This window comes from Suricata suricatta, chromosome 1 (genome assembly GCF_006229205.1).
Source record: "Suricata suricatta isolate VVHF042 chromosome 1, meerkat_22Aug2017_6uvM2_HiC, whole genome shotgun sequence".
NCBI classification, from domain to species: domain Eukaryota; kingdom Metazoa; phylum Chordata; class Mammalia; order Carnivora; family Herpestidae; genus Suricata; species Suricata suricatta.
In genome coordinates, this window is record NC_043700.1 from 47587830 (window position 1) to 47603611 (window position 15782).

The following is a 15782-nucleotide window of genomic DNA, read 5'->3' on the forward strand; positions in this document are numbered from 1 at the left end:
GAACGGAGGAGGGAGAGAGAGTTGGGGAGAGAGAGGGATGCAGAACTTGAGAGACTATTGAAAGCTGAGAATGAACTGAGGGTTGGGGGGGAAGGGGGAGGGGGGAAAGAGGTGGTGGTGATGGTGGAGGGCACTTGAGGGGAAGAGCACTGGGTGTTGTATGGAAAACAATTTGACAATAAAATATTATGGAAAAAAAACAAAAATAAATAAAACATTAAAAAAATGTTTATTTATTTATTTAATTTATTATTATTATTTTTAAGTTATTTATTTTTGAGAGACAGTGAGAGACAGTGTGAGCAGGGGAGGGTCAGAGAGAGAAGGAGATACAGAATCTGAAGACAGGCTTCAGGCTTTGAGCTAGCTGTCAACACAGAGGCCGAGACAGGGCTCAAACCCATGAACTGTGGGATCATGACCTGAGCCAAAGTCAGATGCTTAACTGACTGAGCCACCCAGGCACCCCAAAAATGTTTATTTATTTCTGAGAGAGAAAGAGTGAGCAGGAGAGGCGTAGAAAGAGAGGGAGACAGAGGATCCAAAGCAGGCTTTGCACTGACAGCAGAGAGCCCAAAGTAGGACTCAAACTCATGAACCATGAGATCATGAACCGAGCTGAAGTTGGATGCTCAATCAACTGAGACACCCAGGGGTCCCTGTTTTCTCTTATCTTTTTAATGATAGTCATCCTAACAAGTATGAGGTGATATCTTATGGTTTTGATATGCATTTCCCTGATGATAAGTGACACTGAGCACTTTTTTTACTTGTTAACCATTTGTATGTTATCTTTGGAAAATATCTGTTCAGGATTTTTACCATTTTTTAATTTTTTTTGCCACTGAATTGTAGGAGTTTTTTTTAATATCTATATTTTGGATATCAACTCTTATCAGATATATGGCCTGCAAATGTTTTCTCCTAATGTGTAGTTTGCCTTTTCATTTTATTGTCTTCTTTGCTGTGCAGAAACTTTTCAGCTTGTTTATTTTTCAGTGGCTGAGCTTTTGTTGCCATATAAGTGACAATGTTTGAGGTAAGTCTTGAGGGGGATGAAGAACCTTGCCAACTAGGCAAAAGAACTTGGGTGTGGGAAGGGAATTATAGCCAGAGGGATCCACATGTGCAGAAATGTAAGCCAGTATGTACATGAAATTGCTGGTGAACAGCCAATGTTTTTGAGTAACTGGTCTGGGAGAGAAGGGACCAGAAAGCCAGTTGGAACTTCCCATGTTCAGGAATTTAGACTTCATTTCATAGGAAAAAAGAAAATGTTGGAAGATTTTTAAGCAACGAGATAATAGTATCACATTTATTTTTTTTAAAGAAATACTAACTCTAGGGCAGTTTGGGCAAGAAAAGGGCAAGAGAGACCAAATAGGTAGATATTGTATTGTATCATGTGGTGAAGAAGTCCTGAAGGAAGAGTTGTAGGGCAATGTTTGCTGAATTCCTACTGAGTACTGGCCATTTTGCTTGTGATATCTCATTTCACTATCACAAAAACCTGAGGTCAGGGAGGTTAAGTAATTTGGCCAAGAACCACCATAGTTAGTATTTGGACCCAGGTCTATGTGACTCTAAAGCCCACTTGGAACTACGGTGAGGTCATGAAGGATGGAGGCAGGAAGAATCACAGCTGGTGTTAATCAGGAAAATTATGACCAGGGGAGGGAAAGATTTGGGGAAGTCAGAAGGATGACTGTGTTAACAGTACCTATAAACATGGTTTGGATGGCTGCCTGGGTTTGTGAAACACCTAAGACAAGGTACCTAGTAGCAGTTTGGCTCAAGAGCTCAGAAGAATGGTCTCAGTTCAGGGTAGTGATCTGGCCGCCAATGTCATGAATGTGTGCACCCACTGAATGCTCCATGAAAACAGAAGATGGCTGAGGGCAGGATTTTGGCACACTAACATTTAAAGAGTGATGAGAAAGAAGAGTCGGTGAGAGAAAAGAGAGAGGGTAATGCGAGAGCAATGTGTTGAGAAGCCAGGATTAGACCATTTCAAGATGCTGAGTGTAGACGATTAAGAAGAATTCTAATGGGAGGCCTGAGAAGATTCACTGGCATTATCGAATGAGTTACCATAATGAGAGCAGTTTCAGTAGTTTGACAGGAGCCAGCTTTCTGGATACAAAAGAGTGAATGGTGGCAGAGAAGTGGACATAGAGTCGAGATTACTCTTTTGGGAATTCTGGTGAATGATAATGATGATAGCAGTTAAGTAAGAGGGCTTACTATTTCCTAGGCACTGGGCTGATAATTTATATTCACTATCCAGGTTAAGCATTACTGTATTCCTGTGAGGTATGTATATTATTATTCCCATTTTCTGATGAGGAAATTGTAGCAAGGAGAGGGTATAAGAGGTCAAGTAAAAGGCCCACGGTTATACCACTAATAATAAATTAAGGTTTCAAAATCTAAATGTTTGGGAATTCAAATCTGGTGTTGTAAGATGGTGGTACTTTGGGCCTGAGCCTGTGTAAAAGCAGTGGGGGGATAAGCAGTGAGATTCCTCTGTAATGACGAGAATATTGACTATATGTATTAAAGAGAATAATTGATAAAGCAAGGCCAAAGGAAGGAAGGATATCAGATCATATTAAAAAACGGAGTGCCTAGTTTTGGACATCTCTTTGTCAAAGGCCAGAACAGATGAAAGAAGAATCCCCCCGCCTTTTTTTTTTTTTGAGATTTAAGTAAAAATGACTTAAGTTCCCTACATTGAGACTTCATGTGGAAGTTCAATGCCTATTCCAAGATTTCTGCTAATTCCTGGGAGCTGACCTAATGGTTTCTTTAGCTTTTGAGTTTCTGCTTCTATTAAATTCATCTCACTTGTAATTCAGTTCCCATGTTCTTATTCCTTGGTTCCATTTGACCTGGGTGTAGACCTCTGACCAGTCCCCTCTCCATCTTTTTCCCTTAATATCTCCCCAAATCACTCACATAAGGCATTTGTGCATGTGTCAGATATTACTGAAGACTTCAGGGATTTTATAGCCTTAGCAACACAAACAATGTGAAGTCCAATAATAGATATTTCTATTTTAAATATGCTTCAGCTCCCCCATCCCTGGAACTCTCTCCCCAAGCTTCAGCCTCCCACACCACTATTTAAGCCTCATCTCTTCTTACTCTCCCCCCATTTCCTGTCCTCTTTGGCCTGTTCCAGTCTTCATATTCGTCCTCTTCTTTTTTTAAATGCAGATGTTTAGCTATCCCTTTGTTTTACAATTTTGTTATAAGCCAAGCTTTCTTCTTCCATACTCCAGGTGTCCTATCAAGATAGGTTCCTCAATAAGGCATTTTCTATCCCTAAGAGGAGCTCTGGCATCAGCTGCTAAAATAATAATTTTTTCCACCTCAGTGCTTAAAGATGGTGTAAATGTGGGGGGAGAGAATTGAAAGGGATTGCTTCCATTTTCTCATGAGATATGCTCTTGTGTTGAGGTAGGGATAGATCTAGGAAAGATTTGACAGCTAACGTGAGGGATTCTGTCAATTTAGAAATTTACCAGGTTTCTAAACTATGACAAAATACCACATATACATAGAATAATTCCTTTAACTAAGCCTACAAAAACTTGTAGAATTGATTCCCTTGCTGTATTATTCAGTTTACCAAGTGCTCTGGTCAATATGAGAAAAGTAGAGAAAGCAGTGGAGAAGGGAAGAGTCAGTGTAAGTAAACTAAAGTCAGGATAATAGAGATCATAGTCCTTGCTAGTCCTTTCTCTCCCCCACACAGGCCTGAATACTTACATGCTCAGCAGTTTTGGCAGTATGTTCATCTTGCAGCTGAAAAGGGATACAGAAGTCACGTTAGTTATTTGTTGTTCCATAACAAATTATCTCAAATGTAATAATTTAAAACACAACTACTTACTATTTCTCAGTTTCTGTAGGTCAGGAATTCAGGGGCAGCTTAGCTGGCTGGCTCTGGCTCAGGGTCTTTCATAGGCAGGATCATCTGAAGGCTGGACTGGGGCTGGAGGATCTGCTCCCAATCCCACTCACATGGCTGTTGGCAGGAAGCCTCAGTTTCTCACATGGGCCTCTCTCCACTGTTTCTCATGACATGGCATCTAGTTCCTTACAGAGTAAGTGATTGAAAAAAAAAAAAAGAACCACCACAGTGAAAGCTGAAATGCCTTTCATAACTTAATCTCAGGAGTGATACACCATCACTTTTGTAGTGTTCTGCTGGTCACACAGATCATCTGTGGTACAGTGTGGAAGGGGACTATACGATGGTGCAAATACTAGGGACAGAGATCATTGGGAACATTTTGGAAGCTGGTTACCATAGGAGTCTTTCCAAAAACGTTTTGTGTGTTTGTGTGTTTCTGTAGGCTGGTATGTTAAAACGAAGGGGTGTAGTTAGATAGTTAGCTGACTTCTGGATTTAATGGACTGGTAAAATAACAAATAATTGGTGGTCTGGGGGTGGGGTAGGGGCAGGGGACCAAAATAAGTATGTCTCCATATTCTGTCATGTAAGGAATATTTTTAAAAAGCTGCTGTTTACCATTACTATCATTTCATAAAAACAAATTTTAAAGATAAAAAATAAAAAAAATTGAACATTGGGGCTCCTGGGCGGCTCAGTCAATGGAGTGTCTGACTTCAGCTCAGGTCATGATCTAACGATTCCTAAGTTTGAGCCCCACATGGGGCCTGCTGTTGTCAGCCTGTCAGTGCAGAACCCACTTTGGATCCTTTATTCCCTTCTCTCTCTGCCCCTCCCCTGCTTGTATGCTTTCTCTCAAGAAAGAAACAAAACTTAAAAAAAAAAAAAGGAACATTATTGCAACATAGTTAAATGTATATAAAAGTAATACAAATGCATGGTGGTATTTGAACTTTTAAAGTATTTTCACATTTTATATATGTTAATATATATTTGGATTATTTGCCTCATTTATTTCAATCATCTATTTTCTAAATAATCACCTCTTTGGGCACCTGGGTGGCTCAGTTGGTTGAGCGTCTGACTTTTGATTTCAGGTCATTTCATGATCTCATAGTTTCGTGAGTTTGAGTCCCGTGTCTGGCTATGCACTGACAGTGTAGAGCTTGCTTGAGATTCTCCCTCTCTCTCTCTCCCCTTCTCCCGCTTACACCCTATTTCTCTCAAAATATAAATAAACTTAAATAATCACCTCTTCATTTTATATATATGCATTTCTTTATAACCCACACACTATTATGTGTGTCCCTTTTTACAGAAGATGAAACATCTGGGGTGCCTGGCTGGCTTAGTTGGTGGACCAGGTGACTCTTGATCTCGGGTTTGTGAATTCAAGCTCTGTGTTGGGTGTAGAGATTACTTAAGAATAAAATCTTTAAAAAAAATGAAGAAGATGAAATATCTGAGTCCATTAGAAGTGAGCTTTGGGTTGTTAATTTTGGCCCACTGCATTCTTAGATTTGGAGAAATGTCACATTTTCATTTGGTTTCATTTTTGATCTGTGGTATAGTATTTGCAAGGCTGAAGGCATGGATTGAGGAAGGGATCAATGATTAGTTTGTTCTGGCATTGACTGGGGCCCACTAGGTTCATGCTTTTATCATTGAGGTTGAGAATTAATCCAGAGCAATATTTAGAAAAATAGTGAAAAACTTTCTTTTCAATAAAATCTTACTGTAATCATTCATGAGTTGGTTTAAAACCTACACATTTTTCTCTTAATAATGGTTGGTAGAAACTACTGTTTCTTTCTTTCTTTTTTTTTTTTACTATACATGAACTCCATGTTATTACCAAGTTATATATATTTTTAAAGTTAAAAATTTTTTCAGCATTATTTTCAGAAATTATGCTTTCAGTTATGATTTTATAGCTAAATGGATTAACTAAGAAGTTAATTGATGGGGAACCTGGGTGGCTCAGTCGGTTAAGCGTCCGGCTTCAGCTCAGGTCATGATCTTGCGGTTCGTGGGTTAGAGCCCCGCATCGGACTCTTTGCTGACAGCTAGCTCAGAGCCTGGAGCCCGTCTTTGAATTCTGTGTCTCCCTCTCTCTTTGACCTGCCTCTGCTCATGCTGTCTCTTTCTCTCTCTCTCAAAAATAAATAAAACATTTAAAAAATAATAAAAGAAGTTAATTGATGTTCTGGAAGTACGTCTATGACATTTAGCCCATTTTCCATTGGAGTGCCTTGTCTGCATGAGGCATTTAAAAATTTTTTTTGTTAATATTTATCCATTTTTGAGAGAGAGAGACAGAGAGAATGAGTGGGGGACGGGCAGAGAGAGAGAGAGAGAGGGAGACACAGAATCCAAAGCAGGCTCCAGGCTCCAAGCTGTCAGCACAGAGCCCGACATGGGGCTTGAACTCCTGAACCATGAGATCATGACCTGAGCCGAAGCCAGATGATTACCTGACTGAGCCACCCAGGTGCCCCTACATGAGGCATTTTTAAGTTGAAGTAGCGAGCAGTTGATTTTTTGAATGTTTGGGTAACTTTTGTGTAAGGACAATCCTGAAGTCATAGAGCCACATACAATGTGACATTGGAACTCAGCCATCAATGCTCTGCCTGATTCTTCTCCCTCCTCCCCCTCTCCCCTTCCCCTCTCCCTCCCCCCCGCCTTCTCCTGTTCTGGTTACAACTCTCATTGTGCTAAAGTCTGCAAACATTCAGACATGCCATGTTGTGGCATGTTGTTGTCAAACTGAGCACAATTTTACTCCTCACTGGCATAATTTAGGGTAAATGTTAGGTGCCTGTATTTTTGCCTTGGGGGGACATTTGTATCATTACTTGGAACTTCCAAGAGGAAGCTTTTGATGGCATTTGATATCTACTGATGGTCAAACCTGACTGCCTCTGCAACGCTGTGCCCACATGGTGGGGAGAGAATAAAAACTCAAGGGGAAACAGTGCTTGAAGGAAGAAGAAACCTTAGAGACAGATATGTTATATTTTAGGGACAATAGCTAATTTTTAGAATGTTAATTGGCCATTACAGATTATAAGTCTTATACAAGTGACAGTTTTTGAGCCATGCTAAGGTTCCTAATGGATGTGAAACTAGTACAAAATTTATTTTTCACAGCCACATGCAAGGTAATGAGTACTATGATATGAGGCAAGGAGTTAACAAATCCTCTTTTGACAATAATGTGTCCTTTGCTTTGGAGCTGATATTAACTCAGTGTTTTTACTACAAGGCATTTTAAAAAACATCCAAACGTCTACCTTTTGCCAGATGAAAAACAGCCTCTTTTAAACAATAACATCAAAGCCAGGACTTTCAGAGTGAGCCACTTAGCAGGCTAGTGATGCTATCCGTGGAGCCTCAGAAGATGACCTTTCGTCTTTTTGGCACTGATGGACCAAAAGGAAAGAGTAACCTTGGAACTCCAATCTAGAAATTGTCATGCATTGTTCTAACTATAAGCCACAAAAATTGCTCAATCATTTAAATATAGAAAAGATCTTGAATAGTGGTTGTCACCACTTTCCCTTAAGATCAAAACATTGCCGATAGAACAAGTTCTTATCTGACTTAAACTCACTGATAATTCCTGAATCATACCTTTTGAAGGTTGCTGGGGGTCACCAGTGGCTTGCCTGTGATTGATCTGGCAGCCCTGCTGAGTGGATTGTGGGTCTGGCAGCTACCTTCATGGAAAGTGACCACCAGCACGTCTCTCCTTAAGACTTGAAGTTAACTTTTATCGATTTCTCCTTCCATGAGACTACCCCCCCTTTCTTCTGGATATTAACATTTTGGGAAAAACAGGTAACCAGCAGGGATCTTCTAAGAGAGCATTTGCTGAAATCTATAAGATAAATTTCCTGGCATCATAACACAGTCTCATTAGTATAATCTGTCACACTACATGCGTTTTATATTTCTCTAACATCTACAACCCAAAGTATAAGTCCCTTATGAAAGAAATAAATGCTTACCAACTTCTTAGGCAGCCAATCTATTAATCTTTTGTACCATTTCTACATTTGAACTCATTTAACAGAATCAGATGCTCTAGTTAAATCCATTAATGCAACATAGAATTCACATTGCCGTTTTCTGCATTTCTGTTGCACTGCAGTGTAGTAGTTTTCAGATTTCAGGCTCTGGAGTCAGACTACTTGGGTCCAAATCCTGGCACCATCACTTACGAGATGTGTGATTTAGACAAGTTACGTATAACCCCTCTGGGTTTCGCAGTTTTCTCAACTATGAAGTGGGGATCATAATGGAGCTTTACCATGTAGGCTTGTTAAAAGGACTAAATGAGACAATACATTCCATGCACAGAAACATATTCACCCTAGCCTAAGTAGGTAAGGTTGGTCTGTCTTTCTTTCTTTCTTAATTTCTTTCTTTCTTTCTTTCCTTCTTTCTTTCTTTCAGTAGTAAGGCAACATGTGCCATCTCATGGATACCCAGTGACAGCGGGCATATATGCCACCAGAGCTGGAGAGCGAGCAGCCTCTGAGGCTTTCCCCTCCATTTCTCTTAGGTTTGTTTGCTTCCTTCTGTGTGTTGGCTCTGGTTTCTGTAGACCAGCGTTCTTGGCTTATTGTTGTGCATATGTCCAGGAATTTTTTCCCAAATCCATACAATTTATTAGATGAAGCACTCTTATCACCTGACTCAGCTTCACAGTGTCCTGCTCCAAAGTTTCTGATGAGTAGAAGTCCAGTCAGCTGGGACTAGAGGGGATGAGGCCGTGTGATAAGAATGGTGGCTATATCGAAAGGCTGATAGTGGCTTAGGGTCTCTAAGAAGGTGGTGTAATGGTGTGGGTGTGTGGCAGTAATGGGCAGCTCTAGGATATTTATAGTGACAATGTTCAAGGGTGCTTAAAGGCTCCTTGTTTTGCCCATGAATTACTTTTTTCAAGTTTATTTATTTCAAGGTAGGGGAGGGGCAGAGAGAGAGGGAAAGAATACCAAGCAGACTCTGTGCTGTCAGCACAGAGCCTGATACGAGGCTCAAACTCACGACTATCAGATCATGACCTGAGCCAAAATCAAGACTTGGATGTTCAACCAACTGAGCTACCCAGGTGTCCCCATAAATTACTTATTTGAAAAATCTTTTTATTAAGGGATAATACATCTATAGCAAAGGACACTAACATAAGTGTACAACTTGATGAATTTTGACAAACTGATAACCTGTGTAAGCAGCATGCAACTCACAAAATAGAGCATGAACAGCACCCACGTAGCTCCTTTTGCTCCCCTCTAGTCACTGCTTTTTTTTAAGTTTATGTATTTATTTTGAGAGAAAGAGAGAGAGAAGGAGAGAGAGAATCCCAAGTAGGCTCTGTGCTGTCAGTGCAGAGCCCAACATGGGGCTTGATCTCATGAACTGTGAGATCATGACCTGAGCCAAAATCAAGAGTCAGACACTTAACCAACTGAGCCACCCGGGCGCCCCAGCTCTTGTCACTGCTCCTGACAGGTATATTAGTTTTGCCTGGTTTTATACTTTATATAAACAGACTCATACTCTATGTACCTTTTTGTGTCTGGCTTCTTTTGCTTAGCATCGTTTGTAAGATTCATCAGTATTGTTGTATATATTTGTAGAGCATTCTCATTCCTGTAAAGTATTCATTTGGGTGAATATACATTGCTGACTTAGTCTATCACTGATGGACTTTAGGTAGTTTTCTGTTTCTGTCTATTGCTATGGCGCTGCTGTGAACTTGTTTTGTAGAACATGCACACATTACTACTGATTACTTTTTTTTAATGTTTCTTTATTTTTGAGAGACAGAGACAGAGATAGAGCACGAGCAAAGAAGGGTGAGAGAGAGAGGGAGATACAGAATCCGAAGCAGATTCCAGGGTTCTACCTGTCAGTACAGAGCCCGATGTGGGGCTTGAACTTGTGAACCATGAGATCATGACCTGAGCTGAAGTCAGATACTTAATCGATGGAGCCACCCAGGTGCCCCACTGCTGCTGAATTATTTTCCATCACATATAATTGAACTGGTGGTCTCTTACAGGTGAATATTGTTATGCTTTTTATATGGTGTTTTGTTATCTTTTTATGTTGTGAATTTCATGGTATGAGGGTAGAGTTATGTGTTAAACATTCTGCATATATGAAAAAACCCTGAATGAATATTGAGAGGGTGCTCAAGTATTGTTGATGGAATGAATGAACAAAGGAACAATGGTGTATGCCTTTTCCTTTTCTGGGAACAAGTCCTATTTATAGGAGAGGCTCTAATTGCTGTATTTACACAAGGCTGACCTGCTGCTCAGCCAAAGCTGATTGATCGAGGGGCTGACACAGGACAGAAGCCAGAACAATCATGTCTCTTTTCGGGAATTTAAAATTTGGAACAGAAAGAGAGAGACTGGGTACTGCAGAGTCCCTATGACTGTGCTCTAGAGAGAAGACCCATAGGCTCCCAGAGCAGATAAAGATCTGCATATATGACTGTTAAAGAACAATACAAAACTATTTTGATTAAGTTCCAAAATACAAAGTAGAGACAATAAATGTAGGTGAAGGCTTAGAGTCTTAGAAATTGATTTAGTGTGAGGGTAAAGAGAGAAGTCAAGATGGTGCCGAGTTTTGAGTTTCTGTGTTAGGAAAGGTAATGGTAACACCATTATCAATAATCTCAAAAGGACATTTGAAGAGAGCAAAGGGAGAAGCGGTAAAGATGAGTTCAGTGTGGGATATACTAAGTTTAAAGTCCTGGTGAGGGATGTCTGGGTGGCTCAGTTAGTTATGTGTCCGATTCTTGATTCCAGCTCAGGTCATGATCTCACGGTTTGTGACAGCCTGGAGCCCTCTTGGGATCCTCTCTCTCTCTCTCTCTCTCTCTCTCTCTCTCTCTCTCACACACACACACACACACACACACACACACACACACACACAAGAAAATCCTGTTTGGGATTCTCTCTCACTCTCAAAATAAATAAATAAATAAATAAATAAATAGACATTAAAAAAAAAAAAGTAATGCTACCAAAAAATTTAAAAAATAAAAATAATGCTACAGTGAAAAAAAAAATAAAAAAATAATAAAGTCCTGGTGAGACAGTCTGGCCGTTCTGGTCAAGAATACTGGCTTTGAAGTTCAGAGGACTTGGAGTTCCATCTGTACTTTCCACCTCACTCTGTGATCTTGGGCACTTTATTTAGCCTCTTTATGTCTCAGTTCCCCATCTATACACTGATACCTCCCTGTAAGGATTAAAAGGAGACAATGCCTATAAAAAGTTTAGTTTATTGCTTGGCAGTTAAGTATTTATAAAACATATTAATAGGATGATGACGGTGTGGTGGTGTCTGGAGTGCAGCTGGAAGCCAGGGACGGGAGCTCTGCGGGGAGGGATCTGCTTAGAGACGCAGATGCTGCAAGGGAGCTGACAGAAATTGGCAACGGAGTGTGGCGAGGAAGAAAGTAGCCCTACATATCTTTTCAGGGAACACCTCTCAGGAGTCAGGAGAAGGAATAGGAGCTAGAGGAAGAGACTGAGCTAGAACTGTTTGAGAGGAAGGAGACGCAACAGAGGACAGGCTCAAAAGAGCCAAAGTAAAAGGATGGTCAGCATTTGGGACTCCAGTAAAGTCAGGGATACAGCATATTTTGGTTGCGAATCTCTTTTTTGTCTTAGAGCCTGGCTATTGTAAGAATCAAATAGATTGATGGGAGGTGGGGAGAATGTGTTAATTCCCTCAGATGTGTAAGAAGTTATTTAGGCTGAGTCCTCAGGTAGCAACTATCTGCAGGTCCTCTCTTGTCAGTGTGGAGATGAACCAATACCTGGTAATTCTTACTGTAGCTTCTGGGCCTGTGTGAGTCTCCTCCCACACTGCCTGCTGCCACACACCTCTGGAGGCGAGCCAAGAAGATGAACTGTTTAAAATATAGAAAAGAAAAAAAAGCTGACTTTAGATTTTTCAGGATATTTGGGCAACAGTTTTCCTCATTTTCATTTCCTGGAATTCTTATTTTAAAAAATTTGCTTCCCCCTCTCTGACTTTCCTGAACACATTGGTCAAAGAAAGTTTTTTGTTCATACGTGATGGTGGTGGGGCTCTGAATATTTGTTCATAGTGATAAATTACTGCAATAAAGTAATAAAGGTAAGGAAACAGTGAGGTATGAGGAGAAAGGGAAATAGAGGTGAGTAAGAAGGCGTCAGGAAAGAAGAAAAAGGAGTATCAGAAAGAGGAGGTGTGGGTGTGGAGAGATGAAGAGTGTGTTCTGGAAAACAGTTTGCTAGGTTTTTTTCTTAAGTTTTGTTTTGCAGATGGAATCCTGAGCTCAAACGGTCCCCTGTGGGAAACTAATCAATCTTCAGTGGTTTCTCGCCTTCTAGCTAGAGCCGGCCTGGGCTCCACCAGGAAGAGTGTTTGGATGGGCTATAAGGCAGCTGTGGAGCTGTCTCAGGGGGTGCTGTTCCTCGGAACTACCAGACCACCCGCGCACAGGGACGGGAGCAGACTCCTGACCCTCCCCAGCTTCTCTAGGTTTTAGTGTGGTTTTGGTTCCCTGCTCAGGAAACCCTGGAGTAGAAGCCCTGCCTTTTGGGGATTAAAAACATACTTGAAAATTGAAGCAAATTTAATCTCAGACTTTACTGCATTAAATGGTTTAAACTCATTCTGGAATTAACAGTAAGAATCAGGTGTGCCTTTTAAGATTGGTAGCGTTCCTTCGCCCACCCGCTTTGTTTCAGTTACTCAAAAAGTCTTGTCCGGACTTTGCAGGTGTGGGAGTGTCTCTTAGGATTGTAGAATATGTGCATTTTCAGATTCACAGGAATTGGCTCTTAAGTATTTCAAACGGTATTCCTTTTCCCACCTAGCTTTGGTTGATCTTGCCACAAGACTGGATTAAGCTACTGTTTTTGCAAAGCCCTGGTTTTTTGTTTTTGTTTTTTTACCTAAGCATCTATACCGCCTGGCCTTTTCTTTGTTGTTAAATATTGGAAGTGTTTCAAAACTCCAGTCCATTGTTGGAGATGGTCAGCTCATTTAGGAAGGCCTTTTCTACGGGTCTGGGTCTGGGTTTAAATTTGGACTTGAATTTCACTGGGCCCGCGCGAAGCGGCTGAGGCTGTCGGAGTCGGAACCCGTTCCAGAACTGTCGGGGGCATTCTCTCCGCACTCTGTAGGTAGGTTTTTCTAAAGGACGAGGAGCATTTGTAGGGCACTGGTCTGAGGCCGCGTCCTTTTTCCCCGCTCGCCCGGCTGGCTTGTCCTCGCATTCGCTTTCCCACAATCCCCGGCGCTGTCACCGCCGCCGCGCGTCCTGGACCCTGGCGAACCCGGCGGCGGAGCCCGAGGCCTCGGCGGCCCTTCGGGCACTGTCCCGAAAGTCGCCACCGCCCCCCACTCCTCGCCCCTCGGCTCGTCAGTGTCCGTGTTCGGCCATTTCCGGCCCGGCGCACTTCGGCAAGTTCCGCAAGACGCTTGTCGGAAATGGCTGCCCACCGGCAGGGGGAGCGGAGGATCCGGCGCGGCCTGGAAGGCGGGCGGCAGGAGCCGAGAGCGGCTTTTGGGCACCCGAGTTTCGCGCAGGCGGCGGAGGCTCGTTCCTGAACTGGAAGCCGGTGCGACTCCTGGCGACGGTGGCGGCTAGGGCCCGAGCAGCCGAGAGCGGCGGCCCGGAAGCGGCTGGCGGTAGGGATCCGGGGGCCGGCCCCGGACGCCGGGCGCGGGGCAGGCGGGAGGGACCGGGTCCGGGAGTGCTGGGGCCGCGGGAGCCCTGGGGAGACTGCTGCCCTGCGCGGCGGGGGCGTACAGCTTCGGAGTAGGCCTTCCCAGACGTCTCGGGGCCCTGGGGAGAAGACCTCCACGGCCTTAGCCACCAGCAAGGAGGGATTCATGGAGCTCCGGGGGCTCTAAACACGCCCCTCCCTTTCCCCGGCGCCCCTCGTAGCCCGTTTGGGTTGCCGCGCATCCATCTCTACCTCTTTATCAAGAAGCTCGGCTTCAGCCGTGTATGGTCTCCTGCTGCCTGAGCCCTCTATCCTTCCTTGCCCCCCTGTGTTTGTCCAGCTGCTTGTGTAAGAGCATCTTCTGTCGACGAAGGGGCAGCCCAGGTCTGCCCCCCTCCCATGTTCCCGGTGCACACACTCCCACATCTGCTTTGCGCAGCGTTTAGACACAGTCGCCTGCAGCTGCTTCTCTTCTGGCTCTTTTCAGGGGGTTCACCTTCTTTGATCATAAGCCCGCATTCGGAATAGCCACTTCCTGTCCGAGGGTCCAGGTTACGCTGTTCTCTGCATCTGGGGCTCTTGCGCCCAGGCCCCGCTCTGTATCTATGGGCCTAGCGCTGCTTCGGCAGGGGAAGAGCTGCGGGGTGTCTGCACTACCGAAATCTTAGCCGGGTGACCCGACCCGCGCGCTGCAGGGGACAGTATGAATTCCAAACCTTTTGAAGATCAGGCAGGGCTGCCAGACTGCAGATAGAGTGTTTATCTCTTCTCCACATTGAGCCAGTGGTTCAGTTCCTTTTTAGCTATCTGTAGCTCTCAAAAGACTTGAATTTGGTATATGTGGACTTCTTTTCTTTCCTTTAAAAAATTCCAAGGGCTTCATCAAGTCCTCTTGGTTAAACTCCATGGAAGAGGAGGCAATGGGGAACAACTATGTCCCCCCACCCCTTTTCCCCCCATATGTGATTTACTTAAGAGGTGTCTTTGGCAGTTCTTCCCTTCACCTATGCAAATTTCCTCTAATTTAGGTAGCTTCACTTTTGAAGGCTGGGTTTTCCATGTTTTCTTTTGTTTTAAAAAGATTCTTATGTGTTGTGGTCATGGAGACTATCTGATTTTTCCCTGTTTTCCTCAATGATTAGTCTTGTACTCTGTCCAGTTATTACACAGTATATCCAGAGTGCCTGGGATAGTAACCTGTGAGGCCTTGATAGTCTTGAGTGAATCTAAGCATTCTCAACAACTCATTTAGCAAGGAGACTTTTCAATATTTCCTGATGAAAGAAAGGCTGTCTTCTAAGATTTTTATATGGTGAGTTAAAAATATCGTATCCTGTGGGAATTTCCAGATCTTCTACCGCTGGGGGAGCCTGAGGAGTCCTAAGAACTCAAAAGTATGTGGGATGCTAGCTTAAATACTTTCTAGAAGAGAATTAGAATTGTGACTCTAAGGAAAACTAGAAACTTGTATTCAATACCCGAAGAGAATGGTCAGTGCTCTCAGAGGGCATAGCTACTAACAAAATGATTGCAAGAGTGTGTCTTCATTGCTTCACATTTCTCTCCATTTTCTAGGGAAAAAACTGGCATTAATGTTTGGTGGGTAGTTGGAATCTCTTAATGACTAGGCCTCCGAGTTTTCTATGAGTAAAAAGACTTTAAGTGAGCATGTTAGAGAGAAGTAAGTGAGAGGTTAGGCCTGAGACCTGGAAGGTTCACAGGGTGTTTAAAAGCCATTCAGAAGAATGCGGGGGTAAGATGAGGACATGCCCTCACTGAGGCTAGCTGTTGTGTGGGAAGTCATTGAGGGGCGGTGTGGGAGTGAGGCGGTGGCAGGTGTGTGTGTGTGTGTGTGTGTGTCCCCGTGTCCCCCTACCTGAGGTGAGACTGGTAAATAGTTCCCTGGAGAGGATTGGAAATATTGCCTACGTGGAAATAGAGTCAGGTATTAGAAAATGAAGATCTCTGTAGATCTGCTGTTGGTAGAGTGCATGTAACTTAAGAGTGAGGCAAGGAATATGAATCTTTCATTAAGTCCTAACACTATGCACTTATTTCTGCTGGATATTAAGTTTATATCAGAAAACTCAGGTTAGCATATG

General features: G+C 42.9%; 2 protein-coding genes across 3 annotated transcripts in view; one reads left to right on the forward strand and one right to left on the reverse strand.

Annotated features, from left to right (window-relative positions):
- Window positions 1-11295: 11295 nt before the first annotated feature.
- Window positions 11296-13848, reverse strand: LOC115300864. Its single transcript, XM_029950444.1, has 2 exons — window positions 12904-13848; window positions 11296-11870 (listed from the first exon to the last, which is right to left on the reverse strand). Exon 1 carries the CDS (start codon window positions 13846-13848, stop codon window positions 13030-13032), a length of 819 nt encoding a protein of 272 aa, XP_029806304.1. The 3' UTR covers window positions 11296-11870; window positions 12904-13029.
- The window catches only part of EXTL3 (exostosin like glycosyltransferase 3), a 75721-nt gene continuing 73140 nt past the window's right edge, over window positions 13202-15782 (forward strand). The window contains exon 1 of one of the 2 annotated variants that reach the window (XM_029938453.1): window positions 13202-13642. The gene's annotated coding sequence lies outside the window, so the exon portion shown is untranslated. The remainder of the gene's footprint in view (window positions 13643-15782) is intronic. The other variant, XM_029938454.1, reaches the window with a different exon arrangement.

What these genes read in the sequence shown, in the direction of transcription:
- LOC115300864 (XM_029950444.1), bottom strand. Translation starts at nt 13,848, where the DNA reads ATGAATCCCTCCTTGCTGGTGGCTAAGGCCGTGGAGGTCTTCTCCCCA.